Source organism: Schistocerca serialis, chromosome 1 (genome assembly GCF_023864345.2).
Source record: "Schistocerca serialis cubense isolate TAMUIC-IGC-003099 chromosome 1, iqSchSeri2.2, whole genome shotgun sequence".
Lineage (NCBI taxonomy): Eukaryota > Metazoa > Arthropoda > Insecta > Orthoptera > Acrididae > Schistocerca > Schistocerca serialis.
In genome coordinates this window covers 341498360-341525213 of record NC_064638.1, presented here as the reverse complement: position 1 = coordinate 341525213, position 26854 = coordinate 341498360, and the positions used below count along the sequence as shown (strand labels likewise).

General features: G+C 39.4%; 1 protein-coding gene across 1 annotated transcript in view; it reads left to right on the top strand.

Moving 5' to 3' along the window:
• Positions 1-24718, top strand: part of LOC126470051 (mitochondrial carrier homolog 2-like) — a 47364-nt gene extending 22646 nt beyond the window's left edge. Inside the window, exons 5-7 of the mRNA XM_050097558.1 lie at positions 2235-2421; positions 15468-15535; positions 23880-24718. Of these exons, the coding sequence (XP_049953515.1) occupies positions 2235-2421; positions 15468-15535; positions 23880-24054 (430 nt within the window). The 3' untranslated portion in view covers positions 24055-24718. The remainder of the gene's footprint in view (positions 1-2234; positions 2422-15467; positions 15536-23879) is intronic.
• Positions 24719-26854: the final 2136 nt, after the last annotated feature.

Genomic DNA, 26854 nt, shown 5'->3' with positions numbered 1-26854 from the left:
ACTAGGACTTCTAGATGGGAGTGAGTAGATACTATTTTGAATTAGAACTATTATCTGTAACCATGCCATTTCCACACCACAACCATTTGAAAACATGTTGGTAACATGGCCACTTTTACAAGTAATTGACGCAGTATGTCATTTGTTTTACAATTACACTAATTAACAGTCGAAGAAATTGCTCTTGGACTCATCGACGGATTCCTCTTAAACGTGATGCAGTAGGGCCTGTTCTAATTTGGGTGTGCAGTGTCTCCATAGAGCACCACTGTCATGCCCGCTGACAGTGGAGGCATCCTTTCTTAGAGTTGTGTAATTGTGGCAAAAAGTGAATGTGATGAAGTCAGACGTGGTGGAGAAAAATCTCCATAAAGGCAACAAGCAGCTCTTCCATTATAGGGAGCTTCGCCTTTCAGAAGGATCACGTCATTGTGTTCTACAAATGTGGACTCAACCATATTGCTCCAACACTCCCAATCACATGAATAAGGCTCAAACCAGGTCAGAGAGGTAGAGTAGATGTCAAATGACATTAGATGATCCGGTGTAACCACCCCTACTATGACTACCCTGTTGCATGCCTACCTAGCAAATATAACAACAAAAATAATCGATTTTTGACAGATAATGTAACTGTGTAGATAAAAATCTACTCACCACACGGCATCAAGAGAACGCGCATATAAGAAAAAGGTTTTAAGTATGCAAGATTTTAGAGCTAGTGGCTCCTTTACTGGCAGAAGGGTTGAAGGAGAAGGAAGGGGGGTGAAGGAAAAAGACTCGATAGGCTTGGGAAAAGGAGTAGTTATGGGAGGCTCATCAGACTGGATGAGGAGGAGGGACTATAAGTCTCCCCTGACCTGCAGTTCTGGGTGACTTTTCCAAACTATATCCCTTTTCTTAAAACTCTCCTTATCTTTCACCCCTCTTTCTTCCCCTTCAACCCTTCTGCAGGAAGAAGAAGCCACTAGCCCTGGCAGCTTACGTGCGTGAAACCTTTTTTTATACTTAGCAGCCATGTGTTCAATTGGCTGTAGCACAGAAACGGTACATTTCCATATTTAGGTTTCTATTCAAAATATTACCTACTCATTCCTCTCTAAAAGTCCTAGAAGTTTGTTATGGAAATTTCTGTACACCCAGTATATCACATATAGGTGGGTTTTCTTGGCCTTAAAACCCACATCCTTTCGGCTTTCCCTCTACCTCTATCGGTTCTCCCTTCTATTCCAATCTCCTAATGAACTATTAAATATGAGCTCGTGAGTGTGGGATGATGGTCATGTAAATTATATGAAATGTGAGAAGGCTGCTTGAATTTCTAAAGAAATAATTGTCACAATGTATTAATGCACAACTGTTTTTGATCTTGAACAATGTCCTTATTCTGTGACAAGTTTGTTTGTACTTCATCATCTTAGTGGCACTGGACTAGTGGCTTTCTACAGGAGTATTCTTGTGTTCTGTTTGGTCATGTGTACAAGGTAATATTCAGTTAGTAGTGTTAGATTTCAAAGTAGGAACAGCGGAGTCTGCACAATCCCGTATTCTTTCCTTACACTGCTCGATACATTCTTGCATGCCATTTTCATGATTACTGATGCATTTGCCTTCCAGCGGAGTGCAATAATATATCTATGGCAAACTGCTTGCCCCCTGCCATTGATTTGATAGAGCAAGTTGAAGGTTGTCACAGCATAAGGACACACTTAAAGATTGAACAGTCACACACTAATACACAGTAATTAATAGTTCATTAGTAATACAAGCATTGTGGTTTCTTCATTTGATAGACCTAGAAATTTTAAGCTGTTATGCACTTAGGAAAATTGTTTATTGCTGATTCTTCCACATTCAGCGGTGGCTAGTCTCTCATCAGCCCCCTTATGGAAAGACTGTTGGCACAGTCAGGGCATCTCCACGTTACAAAAGCCTACAGTCAATGTAACCTAGGAATTTTTTGGAGGGACCGTGAGCAAAACTCGTGACCCTTAAGTAGTTCAGTGAGTGACATGTTATTGCTGAACATATTTTGTCTGGCTCATCTGCTGTGCCTTAGTTGGTGTGTGGGGCTGAACCAAAAGTGAGGCTAATACTGGCATAGCTCTAAATTTCATGTGGGCTTAAACCTTTTTGGCTGTACTGACAGTTTTCACCTAATGTGTTTTCTGCAGAGGAGAGGGTTTTAATTTGTTGTTGATTCTGTAAAAAGTAAATGATTTTCTTTGTTTCAGTAACATCTTCAGTTCAATTGTCGAAATATATAGGGAGAATGGTATTGGTGGCTACTTTAGTGGTCTAATTCCAAGATTATTAGGAGAATTATCAGCTGCAATCCTTTTAGCCACACTGGAGTATGCAATTAAGAACTTTTTCGCTGCTGAAAATGATAAGCATCGTGTTGTATCATCTTTAGCATCAGTAAGTATGACGTCAGCACATTAGCTATACATTACTCACTATGAATGTGTACTTTAAGCATTGTATTTCTCAATAATATATTAATTGGTATTCTCAATAGAGATGTGGAGGAAGCCCTCCCTGCAGCTACTGAGGGTGCAGGGTGGTGCAGTAGCTGTGCCCAAGTTGGCACCAATGATGCCTGTTGCTTGGGTTCTGAGGAGGCCAGCCTCAGTTTCTACAGGAAGCTGTCAGTAGTGGTGAAGACTGAAGGCCTCGCTCACAGGGTGCTAGCAGAGTTCATAATTTGCAGCATCATGCCCAGAGTCGATCGGAGTCCTTTTCGTTTGAAGCTGAGTGGTGGGCCTTGGTCTGAGACTGTAAATTCTGTGACTATAGGGTGCAGGTTTCTGGACCTGCATTATAAGGTGCATAGATGTAGGACTTCTGTTGATAGATCAGGAGCACACTATACAAAGGAAGCAACTATGCTGGTAATGGAATACTTGTGGAGTGCACATGGGGGTTTTTTGGGCTCTGGAGTAGTTTGAGGTTCTTTGATGAATGCGTGCCAGTATATACACAGAAAACGAAATCAGATCACGACTGAAGTACACACACTTTGACTGTCAAAATTTGAACAGTGAGTTGTCGAAGTGTTCATAACAAAGAACCTGAATTTACTGCTCTCCAGGTAATTTCTCACATTCGAATTATTCTGTGGATGGAGAGCTGACTGAAACCCAGAGTAGAAAGCTCTGAGATACTTAGCAATTCACAGGATGTATATCAAAAAACCAGATCAGATACCACAGGAGGGGGGAGTGTTTCATAGCAGTTCACAAAAATATTGTGTCTATCAGGGTTGGATTGATGTTTGGTTTGTGGGGTGCTCAACTGTGGGGTCATCGGTGCCCATACAAATTCCCAATCTGTACACATTCCTATCTAGCCACTTTGACTAATGATGATGGAATGAGGAGGACAACAAAAACACCCAGTCCTCAGGCAGAGAGAATTCCCAACCCAGCCGGGAATTTAACCCAGGACCCCGTGACCCAGAGGTAGCAATGCTTGCCAGTAGACCACAAGCTGCAGACAAGGTAGGATTGAGTGCGACAGTGAAGTTGTCTAACAAGTCTAGGTGAAATCAAGTTAATTGTTGGATGTTTTTACTGGCCACGTAATTCTGCTATGACTTCTTAGAGCCATTTGAGGAAAGTCCACAGTCAGTATCACTGGAAACACTGATCATGCAGTATTAGTTGGTGACTATAACCTACAGAGTAAATACTAGAACGTCTATGGGTTCATTGTAAGCGGTAAAGGCAGATATTCTTGTGAAGTACTTCTGAACACATTTTCTGAAAACTGTAATGAACAACTGTACAACCCACACACAGTGGAAATAGTTTAGATCTTGTTGCTACAGAAACGCCGAATCTTGTTCAAACAATGTTTGGGAATACAGCTGGGTGGCATCGACAATCGCTGATATTTTGACAGAAGTATGCCCTGGCATTTTCAAGACAAAACTGAAGCAAGAACTGTGCAAGGGAATTTAAAATCTTGGTTTTGCAGAGAAACTGTGGATGTTTTTTGACGAGGGAGATAGTCCATGCAGAATTCAAACAAAAGCATCATCTCTGTTTATAAGGTTACTTGCTAATTTAATTTCAACTGCTTCCTAAATAACACTGTCTCAACAGCTGGAATTGCATGCCAGAACCTAAGTGTGGTTATGTGTTGTTATATTCCACAGCTGTATAGTTTTGATAGTCTGACCAATATGTGACATGCAAAAACTTTACAGAATATGATAGATACCTGTGCTACACAGACAGAGATCATAGATCGTCCTTTATGCAACCAAAAACATATTTTCGCAAAATATGACCAATCCTTTTCGAAATGCTTCCCCCCCCCCCCCCCCCCCCCCCTCCTTCTCCTTTGGGGAAAGTTCCATTCTTCTGGTAGGCGCTTTCTGATAAACAGCTTTTTTCTAATGTTGGTCAGTCTCTTCAATGACAGTTCACCTACCCACTTAAGCGCTGCCTGTGGCTCCTTTTCGGCTATGGATTGTGTAAGATTCCTTCCCCCAGTCCCATGACTTCATTACAATGATCACAGCACAAAGCTCTAATGACAGTGACCCCTTTCTGATGATACTGTCACTTTGTCACTTCAGTAGTGACCACTTACCACAATGGACTCTTCATATCTAACTGGCAATCTGCCATCATCTTGACCCCAGTCTGGCTGCATTGTCGAGGATAAGGTTGACATCTTTGATGCAAGTACAATCACCACTGGAACTGGGATGCTCCCATCTATGGGATCAATCCGCTGCTCGTCGCACTGTGGTATACCAAGACATTAAAACAGCTATTTAGGATTGCCAAAGGATCCTGCAACGTCTCAGGTCACAACCTTCATAGAACTGGAAAAACATGCCTTTTCATCCCAGGTAAGAGCCAAGCTCTGTAGTCTACTGGGCTGCCAAAGATAAACTACTGTTCCAACTCTCCTCCTTCATTGTGGTATATCCACTGATGCATTTGTTATTTCCAAACACATTGCGACCCACCTTGCAAGTGGATCAGCATCCTCTTCTTACCCACCTATCTTTTGTAGGCGTAAAAGAAAAGTCAGACATTTCCCTATTCCTTCTGTCTGTTTCCTGCCTCCCTTGTCATGCCAAATTAAATAATGAATCTTAAACTGACTGGGAAGAGCTTCAGACTATTGACTTATGTGATAGGGCCCCAGACCCTGATTCAATTTCTAATCAGATCCGACATCTGAATCTCACTCAAGGGCTCTATCTATTCAAGTTCTTCAACCATATGTAGCTGGGTGTTGTTTTCCATCAAAATGGTGAAATGGTATCACTGTCCCAATCCTTAAACCAGGCAAAAACCTAACTTCCATCAAAACCTGTTGACAGGTTAGCCTCACCAACATGCTCTGCAAACTGTAAAGGAATGGTAGTCTGATTATGCTGGGTTATCTGATCATGAGGCCCTTTATCCCTCTATCATTATGGTTTCTAGGAGGGATGATATACAACCAGCCACAAAGGCAGATGGAAACAGCACTCTGAAAGGCTTTCTAAACTCGAACACCTCGGTTGTACATAAAGCATACTACAGCACTAGGCAACATCTCAATTTATTTGGCCCCTATGACTGGGGATTATGAGGCTCCCTAGACATTTTTACTCACTTTTACACATCCTGGCATTCTGAAACACCACTTGTCATCAGCAGTGTGTAGTGTTTCTGGAGCTGATGTCCATTAACATAGCCCTATGTTTTGTTAGATAAACATACCTTGACCACTTTTTAATTTACGAGTATTGTGACTCAGTGAGCAGTGGGTTATTGGCTTATGTTACTCTTCTCATACTGTGATACCAGTTTATCCACTCAATATTTGATTTGATGATCCCAGGTTTGGATTTGAGGATGCAACATGGAACATCATCTGATGGACTATTGCCCCTCGTAATACACTCCACACACATTATTCTCATATAATATTTAGTCCAATTTTCAAGCTTTAGGTAGCTTGCACATTGTGGAAATCATGACTGAGATCTACATGGGCATAGTCCTTTGAACACAGTATTGTGTCCCAAGCTATAGTGGGGTGTGGTTGCCAAAGTGTTAATTGGTTTGGCGGATATGGGCCGGGCGTCGGGGGTCAAATGAAAGTACGGTCTATCTAGCCCATGGATGAATCCTGGAAGACTTCTCATCTGCTTGACCTACATGCCAGCCTAACACATATAGTTTCACTTCTCCTTAAATTATTTGAAGTAATTTTAATTTAAAATATTTATCTGGCTTTAATGTTGTTTCTTAAGCCCTGATTTTACCACTCCTACATACTTTTATAATTGGCTCAAATTTCTGGCTTACATCACCAACTTTTGACCAAGAGACTGATGACTTCACCGTTTAGTCTTGTAAATCCAACCATCCAGTCAGTACTGTCAGTCTGTCTTTTATAACTCCATTTGGAGATTGTTATATGTATAAAGTTACAGATATTTATATAAATAAAGCACATTGCACAAAGTCATATACTGCCAAATAAAATACAATTTATTTTGTTTCTAAAATGTCACTACCTATCACCCAACAGTTCCGCAGTAGTTGTGATTTACAAAGTATGGAAGTAACTTTACATCATAAAATTTGTAATGCATAGTTACAGAAAGTTATAAAACACACAACAATAGCTACGTACTACTTACTTTGTCAAAATTCATTGAAAATTTAACGAAAATGTTTTTAAAACCCCCGCCACCTGCAGCACACTGACCGCTGGAATACCCATTAGTGGGCAGTAGGGACCAGTTGACTATCACTGCTCTTAACAAATCCTTTCAAAACAGACTTCTCATCGCTTCAATTTATATTTGATGTTAACAAATTTCTCTTCTTCGTGTGTTTCTCTTTTATTGTTAGTGTGCTTTTTATACTCCCTCCACTTTGGCTCTCATCAGTTATTTTAGTGGCCAAATAGTGAAGCTAATGTACTATTGAATTGCTGATCCAATTTCCTCAGCTTCACCTGATTTAATTAGCTACTTTTCATTATCCCTTTGTTATTATTAATGTTACACCCTGTTTTCGAGACACTATCCATTCTGTTCAACTGCTCTTCCAACTCCTTTTCCATCCCTGGTAGAATAACACCCATCAACAAACTTAAAATTTTGAATTTCTTTCCCCTGAACTTGAATCTCTTCTCTAATTATTTCTTTGGTTTCCTTTTCTGCTTGCTCAGTGTACAGACTGGATAATTTTGTGGGTGGGTTACACCCTGTGTCAGTCTTCTCAACTACTTCTTCCCTTTCATGTCCTTAAACTCTTTACAACTGCAGTCTGATTCCTGTACTAGTTGTGTATACCCTTTTGCTTTCTGTATTTTATCAACACTGCTACTTTCAGAATTCAGAGTGTAGTACTTTTAGCAGTGTCAAAAGCCTTCTTTAACTCCACTAATGCTTTAAATGTGGATGTGCCTTTCTATAATTTATCTTCTCAGATAAATTGTAGAGTCACACCTCCCTTGTTTCTACAGTTCTCCATAACCCTAACTGATCTTCCCTCACATTGGCCTCGATTAATGTTTCCATACTTATGTAAATAATGTATGTCAGTATTTTACAACCACGGCTGATTCAACTGATAATTCAGAAATATGAACACCCATCAGCACCTGCCTTCTTTGGAATTGGATTTATTACAGCTTGTACAATGGGTGGAACAGTGTTGTGATGTCGCGCTCTAGCAGGGATTTCACCAGTTCTGAGGGAATGTCATCTACTCCAGGGGCCGTGTTCTAGATTAGGTCTTTTAATGCTCTGTCAGATTCTTCTTGAAGTATCATGTCTTCCATCTCATCATCTGTTCTCCCTTCCCATTATATAATAATCTCATCAGGATATTTCTGTTGTATAGCTCTTCTATATATTTCTTCAACCTTTTGGTGTCCCATTCTTTGCTCAATACTAGCTTGACATTGGAACTCTCAGTATCCGTTCAGCTGCATTTGTTTTCTCTGAAGGCCTCTTTAATTTTCTTGTAAGTGGCATCTATCTATCTTCTAGTCATCCAAGTTTTTACAGCATGCAGTTATCTGCTAACCATAACTGCTTAGGTATTTTGCACTTAGTCATCCATTTTTAGATACCTTTATTCACTTTTGCCTGTTCACTTTGCTGCATTTTATATTTCCTCCAGTTGTCAGTTACATCCAATACCTTGTGTTATCTAAGTATTTGTGTTGAGTCTTATGTTTTTGTGTATTTGATCCCCATATCTTAATAACTGTTAAGGATCATATTGTTTGAAAAATCAATGTATCCATCTAACAGATGTGTGGAATACACTGAGGTGACAAGTCACTGGATTGTGTCTAATATTGTCGGACTTCCTGTTGCATGGCGTCGAGCAGCAATTCAATATGGCATAGACTCAACAAGTCATTGTAAGTCCCGTGCAGAAATATTAAGCCATGCAGCCTCTATAGCCGTCTATAATTGCGCAAGTGTTGTCAGTGCAGGATTTTGCACATGAACTGACCTCTTGATAATGTTCTGTAAATGTTTATGGGATTCATATTAAGTGATCTGGGTGCCCAGATCATTTGCTTGAACTGTCCAGAATGTTCTTCAAACCAATCACGAACAGTTGTGGTTCAGTGACATGGTGTATTGTCCTCCATTAAAAATTCCATTTTTGTTTGGGAAAATGAAGTCCATGAATGGCTGCAAATGGTCTCCAAATAGCTGAACATAACCGTTTCTGGTCAATGATTAGTTCACTTGGCCCAGAGAACCCAGTTCCTCCCATATAAACACAGCCCACACCATTATGGAGCCACCACCAGCTTGTACAATGCCGTGTTGACAACTTGGGTCCATGGCTTTTACCATCAGCTCTTACCAACTGAAATCGGGGTCTCATCTGACCAGGCCATGGTTTTCCAGTCATCTATGTTCCAACTGATACGGTTATGAGCCTAGGAGAGAAACTGCAGGTGATGTCCTGCTTTTAGCAAAGGCACTCCCATTGGTTGTCTGCTGCTGTAGCCCATTAATGGTAAATTTTGCCACACTGTTGTAGGTCCCACATTGATTTCTGTGGTTATTTCATGTAGTATATCTTAACTGTTAGCACTGACAACTCTACGCGAATGCTGTTGCTGTCAGTCGTTGAGTGAAGGCCATTGGCTGCTGTATCATCTGTGCTAGGAGATAATTCTGGTAATTTCATATTCTCAGCACACTCCCGCCACTGTGAATCTTGGAATATTAAATTCCCAATCGATTTCTGAAATAGGATGCCCCATGCATCTAGCTCCAACTACCATTCTACGTTCAAAGTCTAATAATTCCCGTTGTGTGACCATAATTGCATAAGAAACCTTTCCACATGAATCACCTTAGTACAAATGACAACGGCACCAATTCACTGCTCCTTTATAGCTTGTGAACGTGATACTATTGCCTTTGTAAATGTGCCTGCCTTTCTCACATGATATTTTTCACCTCAGTATGTTTGATGGACGAGTAGTTCAGTTTCATTTATGTAGTTGTTATTAATGCTGTTCGCATAAAAAGTGGTAGGTACATTATAAAGGCGAATTTATTGAGTTCTGTAAATCTTACTTCAAACCTTCCACCAATTTGACCTGTCCAGTGATAAGTAGAGGTATCAGATTTGTGGACCTCTAGAGTGGATGGTAGAGGAACCATTCTTTTGGTTTTTCAGGATGGCATTTGGCTCTCTCATCTGGGAAAAATGGATTTGGTGGGTTGGCAGAAACTACAGGAATTCGTAAGGGGTGCAGACGGCCGCAGCAAGACAGGTGGCATTCAGGAAAACTTTCTTTTTGATTAGCCAAATAAGGTAAAAGTGTCTGGTGACATTGGCCCATGTTTCTTCGTATTGATGTAGTGGTGGCAAATACCCCTGAAGATTATGCTTGCTGCTGGGGACCAGTGCAATAACTAGGTGCTGAGTGGCATCAGCGGCCAGTAGACAAGTGCAGCATACATGCAGTTCGTGGTGACTGTACTTAGCACAGTTGGTGGTGTGTAGGTGAAGTATGTGGTGTTGAGGCAGGGTGGCATAGCAACTCAAACTCCAGATGTCAACTTAGGAATGACAGGCTGATGATGACAGAGGCTGTCCATCAGATGCTGGAAGGTCCAGCAGTCATGTGGTTATGGTTGCTGTCTCCAACCTGCCTGGCAGCTTGGCCAGCAGATACTGGAGGTCGAGGGATGCTCTGCCAGTAGGTGCAATGCTGCGGTGCCAAGTAATGTGGGACACTTCGCAGTTTGACTGTGTTGTCAGCTGCATGCATTCAGGATGGATAGTTGGAACACCAGTGTTGTGAAGCCTTGGCATGCAGAATTTCATATTTTTTCAGCAGCGTAGTGCACTGGCCCACATGAGTTACTTGGCACAAAATTGGATGTCAGACCATTTTGATATAGAATGAATTTTATCCTGTAGCAATGTGTGCACCAATTTGAAACTTCCTGGCAAATAAAAACTGTGTACCAGACTGGGACTCGATCCTGGGACTTCTCACAATCTGTGCTTAGCTTTGCTTTGCTTCTGCCAGTGCCTTATCTCTGAGCTTCCAAACTTCACGGAAGTTCTCCTGCATATATTGTGGGACTGGCATTCCAGGAACAAATGAGAGATGGCTTACCAACAGCCTGGGGGATTGTTTGCAGTAAAGCTGTGAGGGCAGGTTGTGTCATGCTTGGACAGCTCAGTCAGCAGAGCACTTGTATGCAAAAGGCAAACGTCCCAGATTATGTTGTTGTGTTTGTTTGTTATAATATTTTTTTTTGTGGTAAAGCTAATGTTAAGCGGTGGACAGTCATTGTAGTGCCTTTAAATGTGGAACTGGTTTTCAGTATGCTTCAGATGCTGAGACTTGAAATACAATCCGTTTTCCTGTGTCGGCTGTAGTTTCTGAAATCCAACATAAATACCTTACTTAGGGTCGATTGTATAAGTGTCGCTGACTGGAGATCAATTTTGACGTTAGTTCAGAAATTGAACTCTCTTCAGAATTACTCTCTCTTATGTAACACTAAACTTCGATTCATCGAAGGTGGTTCAGTGTATATCTAAGATAGCGAGAAACATGCTTGGCAACACCACAGGAACTACTATCTTGCTTCCAATGCAAACATTAACTGAACATTGTAGGTACACAGTATTTATTATTGAAAAGGTCATGTTATGAAGATAAAGGAAAGTAAACAGACACAGAACCAATCTTTGAACTTCTCCCCATACAAAAAAGATTTTTTGCTGGAAATTGTGTGGAGCCAGTATAATGATACAACAGAGTGAAAAAGAAGCAGCTTAAATGATTTATCACTTGGTTATGAGAATGAGTTTGCTCTCTGTCGTCCTCAGTAGACTCATCAGAATACTGAGATATCTAAAAAGTAAATGAAAGGAAACCAAATACCATAAGTCACATGGTGTAAGTTTCCTGCACACAGAACGCTGCCCTCCAAAGTGGCCCAGAATACTCAGAAAATAGAAAGTTATGTTGTTTCAGAACATATTGTTGTTATAATTATCTTTATGGCCAATACAGCAGACAAAGCAGTATCAGATGGAAAAAAAAACCTAGAATTGATCTGAATTGGAACTTGAGTTCCTACATACGAGATAACCAAACGCAAGCTGTGAGCTACCGAAACAGTTGTACAAATGATGCCTAATAAATAACAACTCGCTAATCGACTTACATATACTTGCTTATTTCTCTGTTTTTCATCAGTGCTCACAGTGTTGGCAGAGCAGTTCAGTCATGTTTGATAGTTCAAAAATTGATATACGTTGTATTGTTGCTGCCACTAGAGCAGAGAGAGCACTTTTAAGAGACATTCAGTCATTATTGACTTGTCAATATCGGTATATGTAATTGTTCATGGTAAATATTTCGAATTTTCCTTTCTTACTCTGCTGCTAAGTGTCTGTAAAATGCCTTGAAGTTAATCACATAAATTGCGAGATGTCTCCGTGAATTGTTATGAAATAAATTATTATGTGCACTCATTACATATTTAGCTGGTAAGTCCCATAACCTAACCTTGTATATAGAACAAATTTTGTGAGCTTCAGCGGTGTGTGAATGCATATTTACATGTTAATAACAACTTCTTTATTATTTCAATTTGTGTTCGCACAAAAGTGTTCGTTTTATAATGTCGCACTATAAACTGATAAATATTTACCACAATATAATCTGGGATTAATGTTAATGCAACTCAGATTTAAGAGTTAAGCTTAATTTGAGGCAATGTTTTGTACTAATCCAGGGTTGACTGCTTTATACAGTCATTATTATTATTATTATTATTATTATTATATAATTTTGCGTGCTCCATACTTCATGCAGGAAATTTTCTACACACATAGCCGAAACATGCTCCATCTCAGTTTAACGTGTTTATAAATTATTTCATGAAACTTGTTTTTATTTGCAGTGAGGACTGTATGATGTTATTTATGTCCAATGGCAAAGCTTTCTTTAAAAGGCCACAGTTTTCTCACCTAGTGTTGATCTGTAACTGTACAATCCTAAAAACATGTAAAGCACAGATACTTGGTGTATTTACCTTGCTAGAAACAAATTCACCATATTCAAATCAACCTCAATGGTCCATTAGCGATCGTAGTAAGAGATTTTAACCAAAACTATGGTTACTGTAGCCTGATTTTTATGCATACAAACTGAATAGCCAGTTGGGATGCACCTGTATAGGTTCCCATTATGTAAAGGTACACACTTGAGGCTATCCTTGGTACAGTTTATAAATGTCATTCACTTGGTATCTGTTTTCTTACACAAAGTTTTGTTAGCAATCCTTTCAGGTTGTTACAGAAAATAAGTTAGCTTCCTTTTGTGAAGAATGGCAAAAAAAATTTCTCTCTTGCAGTAGAAAGTGATTTTGTTTCCCAGTCAGCCTAGAAACTAATAACTAGAGATTTCCTGTACATTCAGCATTGGCAATTCACGTTTCATGTGCTTCTGTTTATCGTTTGACTACTGTGCAAATGTTCTGTGCATATCTTGTACACAAGATGTGTCCAAGCCTTACCTTGTTCTCCAAATCGTACTTTGAAACAGGCTAAATACACTCTTTTTACAAAGTCAATTACACATTTCCTTTGCTGAACAAATGTGTACACCTCACTAACAAAACAAAACTCCTTTCGATGATTCAGACGTTTTCTGTGTCATGCAGCCATTTCAGTTCTCATGAAAAATGAGAAGACCATTACATTTAAATACAGCTTGTAGAACAGCATCATAGATGTACATAAGTAAATTTAGTTATTTAGATAGGTGACAATAAAATTTAATATTCAAAGCATTGTACTGTAATAAAGTGCACAAAATACACTGTAAAATATTTATCACTATCATTAAATGCATTAAGATTACACTGTTAAAAATTAATTTTTACAGATCAATCATTACATCAGCAACAATATCCAACACAATATAGTGACTATCTCAAATGTTTATTCTGCTAAGTTCTGACATTGTATGTATGAAGTTGCTGCTGACATTTTTCAGTAAAATGCATATAATGAATACTAGCAACATCATGTGTTCATTGTTCGAAGCTCCAAAGTAGTATCCATGAAGATGATGCTGCCATCTTTTGGCTAAATCCATATCTTTATTTGGAATGACAAGTAGTGAGCTTAGGCACACTTGTCTTAAAATATTTATTTATACTATAGATTGTGTACCAACATATTCATAAAATAATAAGTATTGATTAAAAAGTAATCATAAATTACAATGTAAATAATTGTATCATCAATTTGTAGGAAACTAGAGTTGCTAGAACAAAATCGATGGTATTTTTGGAATCTTCAGCACCACACTTGCACAGGATATGGGAAAAATTCCAGGCACTGCAAAACGGATTTTTCATTTCTTTCCCAGTGCAAGTGTTGGATTTCAGAAGATGTTTTCAGTTTTAAAGTAGCAACTTTTTTTGGGTGCTATGCTGATTGTAGTGATTGGAGATATTTTATTGTCGTAGTAATAAATTATACACCGATGGAAAAAATTGGAACTTCAAAACGTAATTAATGTAGAGTAATGAAATGTCAGGAATGCATTTGGCTAGATAAATATATTTAAGTGCTTAACATCGCAAGATCACAGGATAATGTAAGTGCGAGATAAGGCATTGCAAATGTGAAATGCTGATACATTAATAACCAGTGTAACTGCCAGAATGCCGAATCCAAGAATACAAAGGTGCATGCATTGGGTTGTACAAATGTCAGATGTCTGTCTGTGGAATGGAGTTCCATGCCTGATGCACTTGGTTGGTCAATAAAGGGATGGTTAAGCTGTTCATGGATGACACTGGATTTGTCGTCTGGTGATGTCCCACATATGCTCGATTGGAGACAGATCTGGTGATAAAGCAGGCCAAGGCAACATGCCAACACTCCGCAGAGCGTGTTAGGTTATAAGGGCAGCATGTGGCCGAGGGTTATCCTATTGGAAACCCCCAGAGATGCTGTTCATGAATGGAAGTACAAAGGTCAAACCACCAGACTGACGCACGGAGCTGCAGTTAAGGTGCTTGGGATAACAATGAAAGTGCTCCTGCTGTCATATGAGTTCACACCCTGGACCATAGCTGGAGGTGTAGGCCCAGTGTGTCTAGCTACAATGCAGATAGATTGGTTGTAGGTTCTCAACTGGCCACCTGCTAACCAACACATGGCCATCACTGGTACCAAGGTGGAACCAGTTTTCATCAGAAAATAAAAAAGACCACCATCTTTCCCCCTAATGAGATATCACTTGACACCACTGATGTTGCAAATGGCAGTGATGCGGGATCAGTGGAATGCTCACATTAGAGGGCTTTTACGTCAGAGCTCCTTGAAGAAAATGATTAGTAACAGTTCATTGTGTCACTGTGGTGCCAACTGCTCTCAAATTGGTACTGGAGAGAGCAGTGCAAATGCGCTAGAGCCATACATTTGAACACTATAGTCTTACCTCTCCGTAGTGCCACATGGGCATAGAACAATTATTCCACAGTATTCAAAAGGCAGATTAAAAAGTACAGTAAACAATAAGAATTAGCATAAGCTACAATTACACATCATACCCTTATTGGTTAAAATCAAAGCATATCTTGTTAATTAATATATTTATAGAACTTTTATTCAAAATATACTTTTCCTGTGATTTTCCAACTTAATACTCTGTTGAAAAAGTTCAACACATTCTTTTAAACAGGTCCAGGCATTATTCTTCTCAAGAGTATTCAAATTAGGAGGCAGTTTTAAAGGGTTATACGTAAGCCCTGAAATAGGTTGTTAGCAGCTGCTGTTAGTGAAGGCAATAAAGCTAACAAGAATGGTGATCAAATAAGAAAGCGGCCAGTGAAGTGATAGGCAGTGTGTTGTGTGTGCCTGTGAATGTTTCACTGAAGACTACAGTTTTACATTTTTTGTTTCCAGTTCTTCGTCTCTTCGCTGACTCATCCTTTCGTTGTAGTGAGCACATGTATGGCTGTTGTGGACTCTGGGTAAGTAAGAACTATGAGGGATATAATAGGAATTCATATGATGGAGCTTAACATTAGCAGGTGTAAAACCACTTGTCTTTCAAGAAAGTAAGCTGTTTCATAGTTAGGAATACACAGCGGGACACTTCCTTTAAAAATAAATGGTGGTCCAGGATTGTTTCGTATGTTAGAGAACTAGAGTTCAGTGATCAGTGTGGGGGTGGGGTGGGGTGGAAGGGAGAGGGAGAGGGAGAGCGCAGGGGCACTAGTTTGGTTTGTTGAAGGATGTTGTCCTAAAGCTCAGCAATGTTTCTAGTGTTGTTTATGTACCTATTGATCTCTCATCAGTGCTCAGCTGTAGAATGAGTCCTTACCTTAACTCCTTCTGTTACTTGTATTCCTTCCTAGACGTTCATCTCTCAAGTTAGCATTTAAGTTGGAGATTAGAAGACTGTAACTCACAAATACTCTGTTCACATTCCAACAGTGGCGAAGAAGAAATAGACTTAACACATCCACAGTAAAATCACACGCGGTATTGTTTTTGAGGCACAGAGTGAATCTGCAAGTGAAAATAGCACTAGGCCCATATTACTTCGTTTTTAAGATAGCAGTCAAGTACTTGGGACTCACCAATCATACGCTAACCTGGAAGGTGCCATGGCTACAAATTGAGAGATGGCTGTCAACATAATCAGAGCTGTGACAGGACTTCAGTGAGGATTAAACATCAGCACAACACTAGCACTATACCATATGTAGGTACATACAGTTATTGATCTGGGAATGCTTGTTACAGTTGTGCAACTGACACTTAACAGAATTAAAAAATGTCAGTATTAATAGCTGAGAATTTGTTTGGTAGCAGTGCACACCACTCCTGCCAACACGTTCATGATTGAAGCATATGAACCTCCATTCCATCTACACCAGCAGTATGTCTGTTCAAAATTTCTTCTCAAAATGAAACAATATGAATCCAACATTCCAGAATCCAGTCACTTCAAAGTTCACCACACAGACTGGACACTTCTGAATCACCAAAACTCTTCCTCTCCTGATCCAAGCATATGTAGATACTCAGGAGATATCGTGGACTACCATTAGAGGCTCTAGGCCAAACAGTTTGTGTTGCATTCCCTCTGAAACTGTCTAACATGAAATAATAACTGGTGTTACATTTGGCCATGAGACATACATTAACAATAAAACTTTGACACGGGTTTTAAGACAGTATTCAGAGGCAATATATGTTTACACTGAGGGCTCCAAAACAAGTAAACCTGTCAAGCACGCACACATGCACATGCACACACGCACGCAGATATTCTAACACTAATATTCTATAAATAGCTGTATATTTTATGTAAGTATAAGCTACTTATATGGCATTCAGCTTACTTTAAATGCTTAGAAATGTAACATTTTGCACTTCACAAAATGAAAACAGCATTGGCACTGTATGACTACAGTATCACCCAGTCACAGTTGGAATCAGTCAACTCATATAAATACGTGGGTGTAACAGTTTGTGGCAGTGTGAAATAAAATGATCAAATAGGTCCAGTGCTAGGTTAAGTAAGTAGCAGACTTTACTTTTTTGGTAGAATAGTGGGAAAATGCAGTCAATGTACAAAGAAAATGTCTTGTAAGACACCCTTTGTGGCCCATCGTAGAATATTGCTTAAGTGTTGGGCTTCATATCGTATAGGACTAACAAAGCATGAGCATGTACAAAGAAGGGCAGCACAAGTGGTCACAGTTTTGATTGACCCATGGGAGAGTTTAACAAATATTGAAAAAGCTGACCTGGAAGACACTTGAAGAAAGATGTCAACTATCCCACAAAAATCTACTTAAAAAGTTTCAGGAGGCCAGTTTGAGTGAGGAATGTGGAGAATATACTGCAGCCCTTTAGATATCATTTTCAAAGGGACCTCAAAGACAAGATAATACTAATAACAGCGTGACAGAGGCACTTAAGAAAGTATTTTTCTCGCACGCTGTTAGCAAGTTGAATAGAGAGAAAACCATATTTGGTACAACACAAAGTAAGTCTTGGGTGTGTGTGAAACAATATGGTCAGAAACATATAGGTCAGTAGACTTTTCTAAACATTTAATAGTCATCAAGAAAGTTCTAAGCAGTCTTCATATTGAGTGAAGCAGATATAGAAACATGCTCACAAGCAACATTCATGAAGTGTCCCAAGATTCTTTGCATCTGGAGCCATTTGTGAATGGCTTAGTCTGTCAATTTTGACCTGCATTCTACACACTAGTAGTAAAATATAAATTTTTGGAGATTTTTTTGCAATCAGAGCTGCATTGGCAGAAACTTTGAGATTTCTGTGAAAGTAACAAGGATATGTAATTTTCTGTAAATTTAACTCTAAATGCTCAGAATGTCTGCAACCACACACACACACACACACACACACACACACACACACACACACACACACACACACACACTTTTAAACATTTGTGTGGCTCTTACATTACTAGAACTGAGATTTGAATGAAGATTTACAGAAAATGAGACATCTCTGCAAGCAATTTTCATTCATCCCACAGTTACAAAAACATAAATATCTGCGTCAAAGCTATGAAGAGAGGCTTTGAATTTCATGGTGTTGAAAGTCTTGAAGTAGTAGCTAGTGTGCTTTAGGAAGAAAATGGATTGTGACAGAAAAGTGATATTCATTTGAAAACTGAAGAGTGTACTGCTGAATTATATCACATTTCACCACTCACCTATTAGTCAGCATGTCTCAAGTTTGTGTTTATTAACACCCTCAGTACCCGCCTGATAAGTGCCCATGTCTGCAGAATTCAGGCAATTTTAGATATGTCCAAAAATTAATGCCTCAGAAAATATTGAACATATAAATACAAAATTAACAGTATTTTATGCCCATTTCATCGTCTTTAATATGCAACTATGAACAAAACCAAGTTTGATATTACGTAGACAAATTAATTTATTACATGTGACAATGTTTTCATAAAATTGTCATACATTCAAATAAGTAGAGTGAATGAGTTCATATATACGTAATGACCAGGGCTAAATGTTGTAGCTGTACAGTCAAGGGCACCTTGCCATGGTTCGCACGTTTTGCATCACCCCAGTTCCCAGAACTCCTGAAGATATACATTGAACGTGGATGTTGTATCACAGACAAAGTCCCTTCGACTGTTCAGAGATGTCACTAAACCCACCCAAAGATGTAAAGGACTCTGTATGAGTTGAGCCTATTACACGGAGGGTGTCCGACAGCTGATCAGTTCGTCATTCCACCAGGAAGGAGGTATACAGCTCGTGTTGTCTGTAGTTCAGAAATGCCCAGTCAGTCAGTACCGCAGTCCAATCATGTCCACATTGTTACTTTGTGCCAGGAAGGGCTGTCAACAAGGGAAGTGTCCTCACGTCCCGGAGTGAACGAAAGTGATGTTGTTCGGACATGGAGGAGATACAGAGACAGGAACTGTCAATGACATGCCTTGCTCAGGCAGCCCAAGGGCTACTACTGCAGTGGATGACGGCTACCTATGGATTATGGCTCAGAGGAACCCTGACAGCAACGCCACCATGTTGAATAATTCTTTTCGTGCAGCCACAGGATGTCATGTCATGTTATGACTCACTACGCACAATAGGTTGCGTGATGTGCAATTGCACTCCCGACGTCCATGGCGAGGTCCATCTTTGCAACCAAGACACCATGCAGTATGGTACAGATGGACCCAACAACATGCCGAACGGACTGCTCAGGATTGGCATCACGTTCTCTTCACCAATTAGTGTTGCATATGCCTTCAACCCGACAATTGTCAGAGACGTGTATGGAAGCAATCCGATCAGGCTGAACACCTTAGACACACTGTAAAGTGAGAGCAGCAAGGTGGAGGTTCCCTGCTGTTTTGGGGTGGCATTATGTATGACGTACGCCGCTGGTGGCCATGGAAGGGGCCATAACGGCTGTACAATACGTGAATGCCCTCCTCCGACCGATAGTGCAACCACATCGGAAGCATATTGGCGAGGCATTCGTCTTCATGTTAGACAATTTGCGCCCCCATCGTGCGCATCTTGTGAATGACTTCCTTCAGGATAACGGCATTGCTTGACTAGAGTGGTCAGCATGTTCTCCAGACATGAACCCTACCGTACATGCCTGTGATAGATGGAAAATGGCTGTTTATAGACGATGTGACCCACCAACCACTCTGAGGGATCTATGCCAAATCACTGTTGAGGAGTGGGACAGTTTGTACCAACAGTGCCTTGATGAACTTGCGGATAGTATGCCACGACAAATACAGGCATCCATCAATGCAAGAGGACGTGATACTGGGTATTAGAGGTACTGGTGTGTACAGGAATCTGGACCACCGCCTCTGAAGGTCTCACTGTATGGTGGCAAAACATGCAAAGTGTGGTTTTCATTAGCAGTAAAAAGGGCAGAAATTATGTTTATTTTGATCTCTACTCCAATTTTCTGTACAGGTTCTGGAACTCTCGGATTCGAGATGATGCAAAACTGTTTTTGATGTGTGTAGTAAGTTTAACGTGTTTCTTAGGTATTTCAGCCTCTTCCATTACATTCCGCAATGCCACTCATGAAATGCTATCACAGGCTTGTTTAAAATCGATATAAAGCTGGTGTATATTTATTTGATCTTTGTAGCATTTTTCAAATATTATGTGCAGTGTGAATATCTGGTCAGTTGTTGACTTACTTCTTCTAAAGATACTCTGATAGCTTTCAACCTCTCTTCCACATAGGGAGTAAGCCTCCTAATTAGGATCTTGGAGAACATTTTATACGTGCTATTTAGCAGGGAGATTCCTTGATAGTTACGCCAGTTTAATGTATCTCCTTTTTTTGTGTTTGGGGCACATTATAGCCATGTTACATGCCATTGGCATGCTCTTCTCCTGCCAGATGCTCAGTATTCGTTTGTGTATTGCTTTCCACAGTGTTCCCCCACCATATTTGAGAAGTTTAGTCTGTATCTGATCTTCTCCCAGTGCCTTGTTTTTTAAGGTCTGAAGAGCTTGTTTCCATTCTCTTAGTGTGGGGTCTGGTTTTAAGACCTCTGGACCATAAAAGTTATATCCACCAGTTCTTCTTGTTCTAATTCTTCTACTTCTGGGTTCAGTGACTCATCGAATTATTCTGCCCATTTGTTACTCTCCCCTATCAAATCATTTTCATTGCACATAAATATATTTATCCTGGCTTGAAACCCAGCCTTTCCTCCTTTGATCTTTTGGTATGTTTCACAAATTTGCTTCTATTCTTCTAGCTGTTCAATTTCTTCTTTTCTAGTGTTTATTTCTTCTGTCTGCAAATCGTCTTAGCAACACAGCACTTCCCATTATATTCATTCAGATTGACTCTAGTTCTTCTCTGAAATAATTTCATTCGTGCTGTCTTATGCTCCTCAATTCTTCTCATACATTCTTCACCAAACCAATGTGTCTTCCTTTGAGCCTGTGTGTGTCCCAAAACCTCGACAGTTGCCTTGAGGATTGCAGTCTTACATTGTTTCCACATTATTTCTTTGTGTTCATTTGACATTTCGGTATCATTTTTAATCACCTCTTTTGTTTGTGGTCTTTTTGTTTACTCAGTAGTGAGATCCTTTATCTGTATTTGTCACTAGATGATGATCTGGATTGCAATCAGCTCCATGTTGGCTCCTGACATCTATTATGTTTTAATCTTAACATGGACATCCATCCATTGATTGGTTCTAAGTGCATCACCGCTTGTTTCAGTCATTTAGTGACCACAAAACCTGTTCCAAAGGTATTCATTGTCCTGCACTACAAAAAATAGTGAAATTTCCGGAGTTCATTATGTCATTTCCCTTTCACCTAATTTCCTGGAGAGCCAATATTTTTGTACCGTAGTTGCTTACTTGTGTTATCAGCTGACGCAGTGCTCCAGCTTGGTATAGGCTCCACACATTCCTTGTTTGTGTTTACGTATATCTTATCCTTTGTTTTCTGGGGTTGTCATCAAACTAACTGTCCAACTTATTCCTTTGTTAGCATGTGAAACAATCGATTTTTACTGGGGAAGACTGTTAATCTTACACCCAGCCATTTGGGGAGGTTGCCCCTTACAGCTCACCAGATAGCTGGCTCCATTTACAGGGGAGCATTCTAAGCCATTATAAATCCCTTTCCTGATTGCAAGGCAGCAGTTAGTAGTTGGGAACTCCTCTCCTTTCTTCTAACCCATTGGCCCTCATGCCTGCTGATTTTGGTCCATACCATGTATTTTATTACCTGGTACCCTCCATATCTGGATAATGTTCCTCTATCTGCCACCTGGGAAGGCACCCCAATGAGGGACCAGCAACGCCACACAGGCTTTTTCAATTTAGCTGTAACGAAAACCTTAGGTATAGACTTTCTGTCTTTATTTACAGTCCCAGTGCCAGTACCTTTGTGAAATAACTGCTCAGTGAGTTCTGGGCTAGGATAACATCTATTTAAATAAACAGTGTCCTTTATTTAAACAATTTCTGCTAGGCAGCAGCTTCATAACAACTGTTGACAATGAATTGTCAGTGGTGTGTTTTCCGGTATAAACTTTTTAAGTTTACATGTGGGGACAGTTAGCTTCAGCAATTCTTTGTAATTTCAGTCCTTACTTATGTAGTTTATTCTGCATGTAAGTACAAAAACTGACACAGTCACGAAATGGTCAGTTTTTCAGAAGGACCAAAGCTTGGATGCATCGCTCTTTCAAATTACTGTAGTAAGGAAGCACTTTGAAAAGTGGATGAAAACTGCCACTCCTAATTTGTTTTGGTCAGTTATCAACAATATGCAGACTTGATAGTATCCGCTTGAAATTGAAGTGACTCATTATTTGCGGACAAAAATTTCAATGGACCATGTTAATAGTGCTTCAGTGATCTGATAATTTTGGCCTATGTGACTGAAACATGATGCCCAAGAAGTGTCTTAATTTCAGCTAGAGAAACTAACTTCCAGGAACTGAGTACACTGACTGAGGTTCAGTTCATTTTTGCTATGCTTTCTTTGAATTGTTTGTGATGTATACAGATTTGTTTGCAAATTATGTCATTGTCAGTTATGAATGTACTAACACAATCAAGTGCTAAACTCGAGAGAACAGTGTCCACATGAATTAGTCTCTTGAGTTGTGTTCACATTTATAACTGGAGCAGTGTCACATTCACTCCATTCACCAATTTCTGTTGTGGAAGGAACAGTGGTACTTTACATAATATCATTATAACTACTGTAGCCTTCTGATGAACTGATTTCAACTGAAGCTTCAGCTAAAAAAAGGGAGAAGACATAAAAACTACAAGTTCTGTAAAGTTATACACGCTATTTGTCTGATTTTGCTTAGCACTGTTAATATATGTTTTTATAGAATTTTACCAAAAAACGTACCTTTGAAGACACCCATATCAACCAAATCATAACCTTCACCATCTAGGACATCGATAGTGTTTCCATAATTCAGCAGATCAGCAGTTTCATCATCAGATAAATCACAGCATGCCATTTCTCTTACACAGAATACCAGTGATGTGCTCAGTCCACGGGTGAAGATGGTAACTCATAATGAACAAAATACTATGAAAACAAGGTACTTGTTCATGCAATCTATCCATGCAACTGATAACTAACAATATAAACAATGTATATCAGTAATCAGAGGTGCAAAAACAATGCACAGTGCTCTTTAATCAACAGAATATGCTGGCCGTGAAACCTATAGGTTTGGCATTAATGGAAGGGCACACGGCCTGTGCAAATGTACAGGCTTGGCACTGAGAGTGTTAAGTACCTACAGAGAGAGATTAAGAGAGATAAATTTCCAAGTACCTGATGTATATGACTTTCCTTAAAATAGATGAAACTTCTTTTGGTTTTTTGTGAAAAATAGTAGATTTCCTATTTCCCATTATAATTTTCCCAAAACTTTATTATACAATATAATTCCATATTTCAGTTGTAGGTTTACAGCACCAAAGAAAAGAGGCAAAACATTCAGTTAATTCCAAATGTAGTTTTTATGTACCACCTATTCTTCAATAGTAAATTTTAATACCAGTATTTATCACGCACAGAAGTTGTTCCTTTTTGTATTTTATCAAAATAGATGTGTCAAATAGAGCAGTATTTTGAGTTTTTTACGTAACTCGCATGCAATTACCAGTTCTCAACAAGTATCTGCTGTGTTTTGTAAACTTGTACCTGCTGTGCATTATTGCCAAAAAATAAAGGTGTGTGTGTGTGTGTGTGTGTGTGTGTGTGTGTGTGTTAATTTTTTGCAGTTAAAGACAGCCTTTTTCAATTTTAGGTTAGCAGCTGGGAGGCCACCACACATGCCATTGTACACATCGTGGATTTGTTGCTGGTCTCATCTGAGTAGAGCTAAACAGCTTAAACGTGGATCCAGCCTGGTGTTCAGATATTATACAGGACCCTACTCTGTTCCCACAAATGATTCCAAGAATATTGAGAAAACTATGTGATGAAATAGTTGAATGTCTGTCCTGGAGCAGATCTCCTCATTTATTTTATTTTTTTTACACTCTAACAAGTACAAAGAGCACATTAGTAGTTTTGAGCAAAGGTATTTACATGATGTTACTCGGAGGTTGGGGAATCATGACAGTTATTTATCATGTACCTTTGTTGTATACAGACATTAGTTCAGGATAATGCATCTTTCAAAGACTCAGATGGTGATTGTATTATATTCTGGAAGTGGTTGTGGATCAGTACCTATTAGTAACAGTGAAATATTCATGTACTAACAGGTCTGTCTTTCTGGACCAGAAACAGGTTTATAAAGCCCTCTTTTTCAACTTCATAGTGTGCCAGAGTGTATTACACACGGATTTGACTCTGAAATGCACTGTTAAAGGTGTGTGCATTTTGTCATTGCAGATACCCCGACTTCTGTATAGTGTTGTTTTTAAGTAAAAAGTACGTAACGGGAGGACAGTTTTGTGATCAAAGCTGTTTAATTGGTTTATACTTTGTAATTTGTTGGCTTTTGTGCAGGAGACTTGAAACACATTTTATATAATGAAATACTTCTTTGTACAGTAGTTGTAACGTTAATGCTGTAGTACTTTTTTTACAAATCTGTAACATACTATTATACAGAATAAATACATAGTACCACAAAGAGATTTGTCGTTGATTTCATTAATTGGCCAAAATCTGCATTTCTTTCTTTGGTGTTTCAGTTTAGATTATTATTAAGTGCAAGATTTAGCAAACTAGAAAAGTAGTATTTGTCAAATTTTGATCTGTCTGTTGTTGTGTGAAAACCTTGTAGTTTCTGGAGATGACGTGAATGACTACACTTGAGCAACAGATGTACTCTGTGAAAGAATCGAGAATTGGATCCTGTCACCATGGTAAATTGAATAACTCAGTATGAGTGGGATTATGTTGGATCTTTTAATGGCTGCTAGCAGCAGAATGAAATGCAGTATGGATGAAAGGTGTGATGTTAGTGAATTTGGTTGTTGCCAGCTCATGCAGCTGCTGGGCCCATGACATTACAGTGTCAAGGGTTTACTAGGAGTACCTCTATTTGAGGAAAATCTCTGTAGCCAGAGTCAACTGTCTCGCAAGAAATTATGTGGATAGTGGGTTGTCATTCATCATCACAGATAGTAAGAGTGGGTAGATTGGAGACAGTGTATTACATTACTAAGATTCAGTGCTTTACAACAGCTGTTCAGAAGCTGTAACACCCAGGAAGCCTTCGAGCTACATGTGTGTCTCAGATCCAGCTACAAGAGATCTCCATGACATGAGCAGCAGCTGTGGATTATAATAGTTCTCTAATGGTTTTAGTATCTCACAGTCTACCCCGAATTCCAGTAAAATACAATCTTTGATAACAGTTACAATATTGGAAAGAAGCCTGTTTAAGATCTTGAATTAAAATTATTATAGTGCTTCTGTCAAATGAAGAAAATTTTTTCCCATAGGACATTATGATTTTATTGCAATCAAGATTCCTCCTTGGAAAAAGGACACAGAGTATTCTTCACTAAACAGTTTATGCACCATCTCTAATAACCTCGTGTTCAATTCACTGCTGAAACATAATCTTCCCTTCCTTGCAAACTGGCACCAAATATATGAACGTGAACTGTTGATGAGAAAAGCATTGTGGAAGAGGCTTTTACGGAAGCACACCCAAAGTGCTTTAGTGAAGAAAGACACACACAAATTATTTTTCATTAGTTAAGGTATCCCCCCCCCCGTTAACCATGGACCTTGCCGTTGGTGGGGAGGCTTGCATGCCTCAGCGATACAGATAACCGTACCATAGGTGCAACCACAATGGAGGGGTATCTGTTCAGAGGCCAGACAAATGTGTGGTTTCTGAAGAGGGGCAGCAGCCTTTTCAGTAGTTGTAGGGGCAACAGTCTGGATGATTGACTGATCTGGCCTTGTAACACTAACCAAAATGGCCTTGCTGTGCTGGTACTGCAAACGGCTGAAAGCAAGGGGAAACTACAGCTGTAATTTTTCCCGAGGTCATGCAGCTTTACTGGTAGCATGGAGAGCTGCACCAAACCAGTCTTTGGACTGAAGACCACAACAACACTTAACGTATTTCACCCCTGTAGTAAGAAACATTTTCAGTTTGTTATTAAAAAAGGGTATTTTCATACAGAATAAATGTAACAATACCTATTACACAATATAAAAGTACAGAAGTCCTATCAAGTGTACATAACAACACCAATTCTTGTAACCCAAATTATTGGGCAAGTTGATGACCAGTTCGTGGCAGGGGCTTTGTCTTCTTATCTTGGTGCGTAATGTTTGTTGAAATTTGCATCACTTTTATTTCAGCGTAATAAATTTTTCCTGAGACAATGTTGTCTAGTATCAATGTGTTTAGTGTGGTCTTTGTATTTAGTTGGCTTTGATAAGTCAATTGCACATTCAGTGTCTGACAACTTAATTAAGCCTTCTTTCTGGTTGTTGGAGCGAGGGTGCTTCCTGACAGCCGGAAGTAAATAAATGCCAAGTGTTGTTCTTGTTTCCAAAGCAAGTGTCGTGGGTACGTTCTTGCAGTTCCATGAAATTGCTGCAACTTGAGACTTGCACAAGAAATCAGTCTTCAGTCTCCCCAAGCCAGTCAGTAGATGACATGGTTCTCATCTTTCATGCAGCCACTGGGCTCATCATAGTCCCGTGTCAAGGGTTTACTACGAGTACCTCAATTTGAGGAAAATCTTTGTAGCTTTTTATTGCCTGTCAGTGGCATATTCTGGGTTGTAATTAAACCAATTC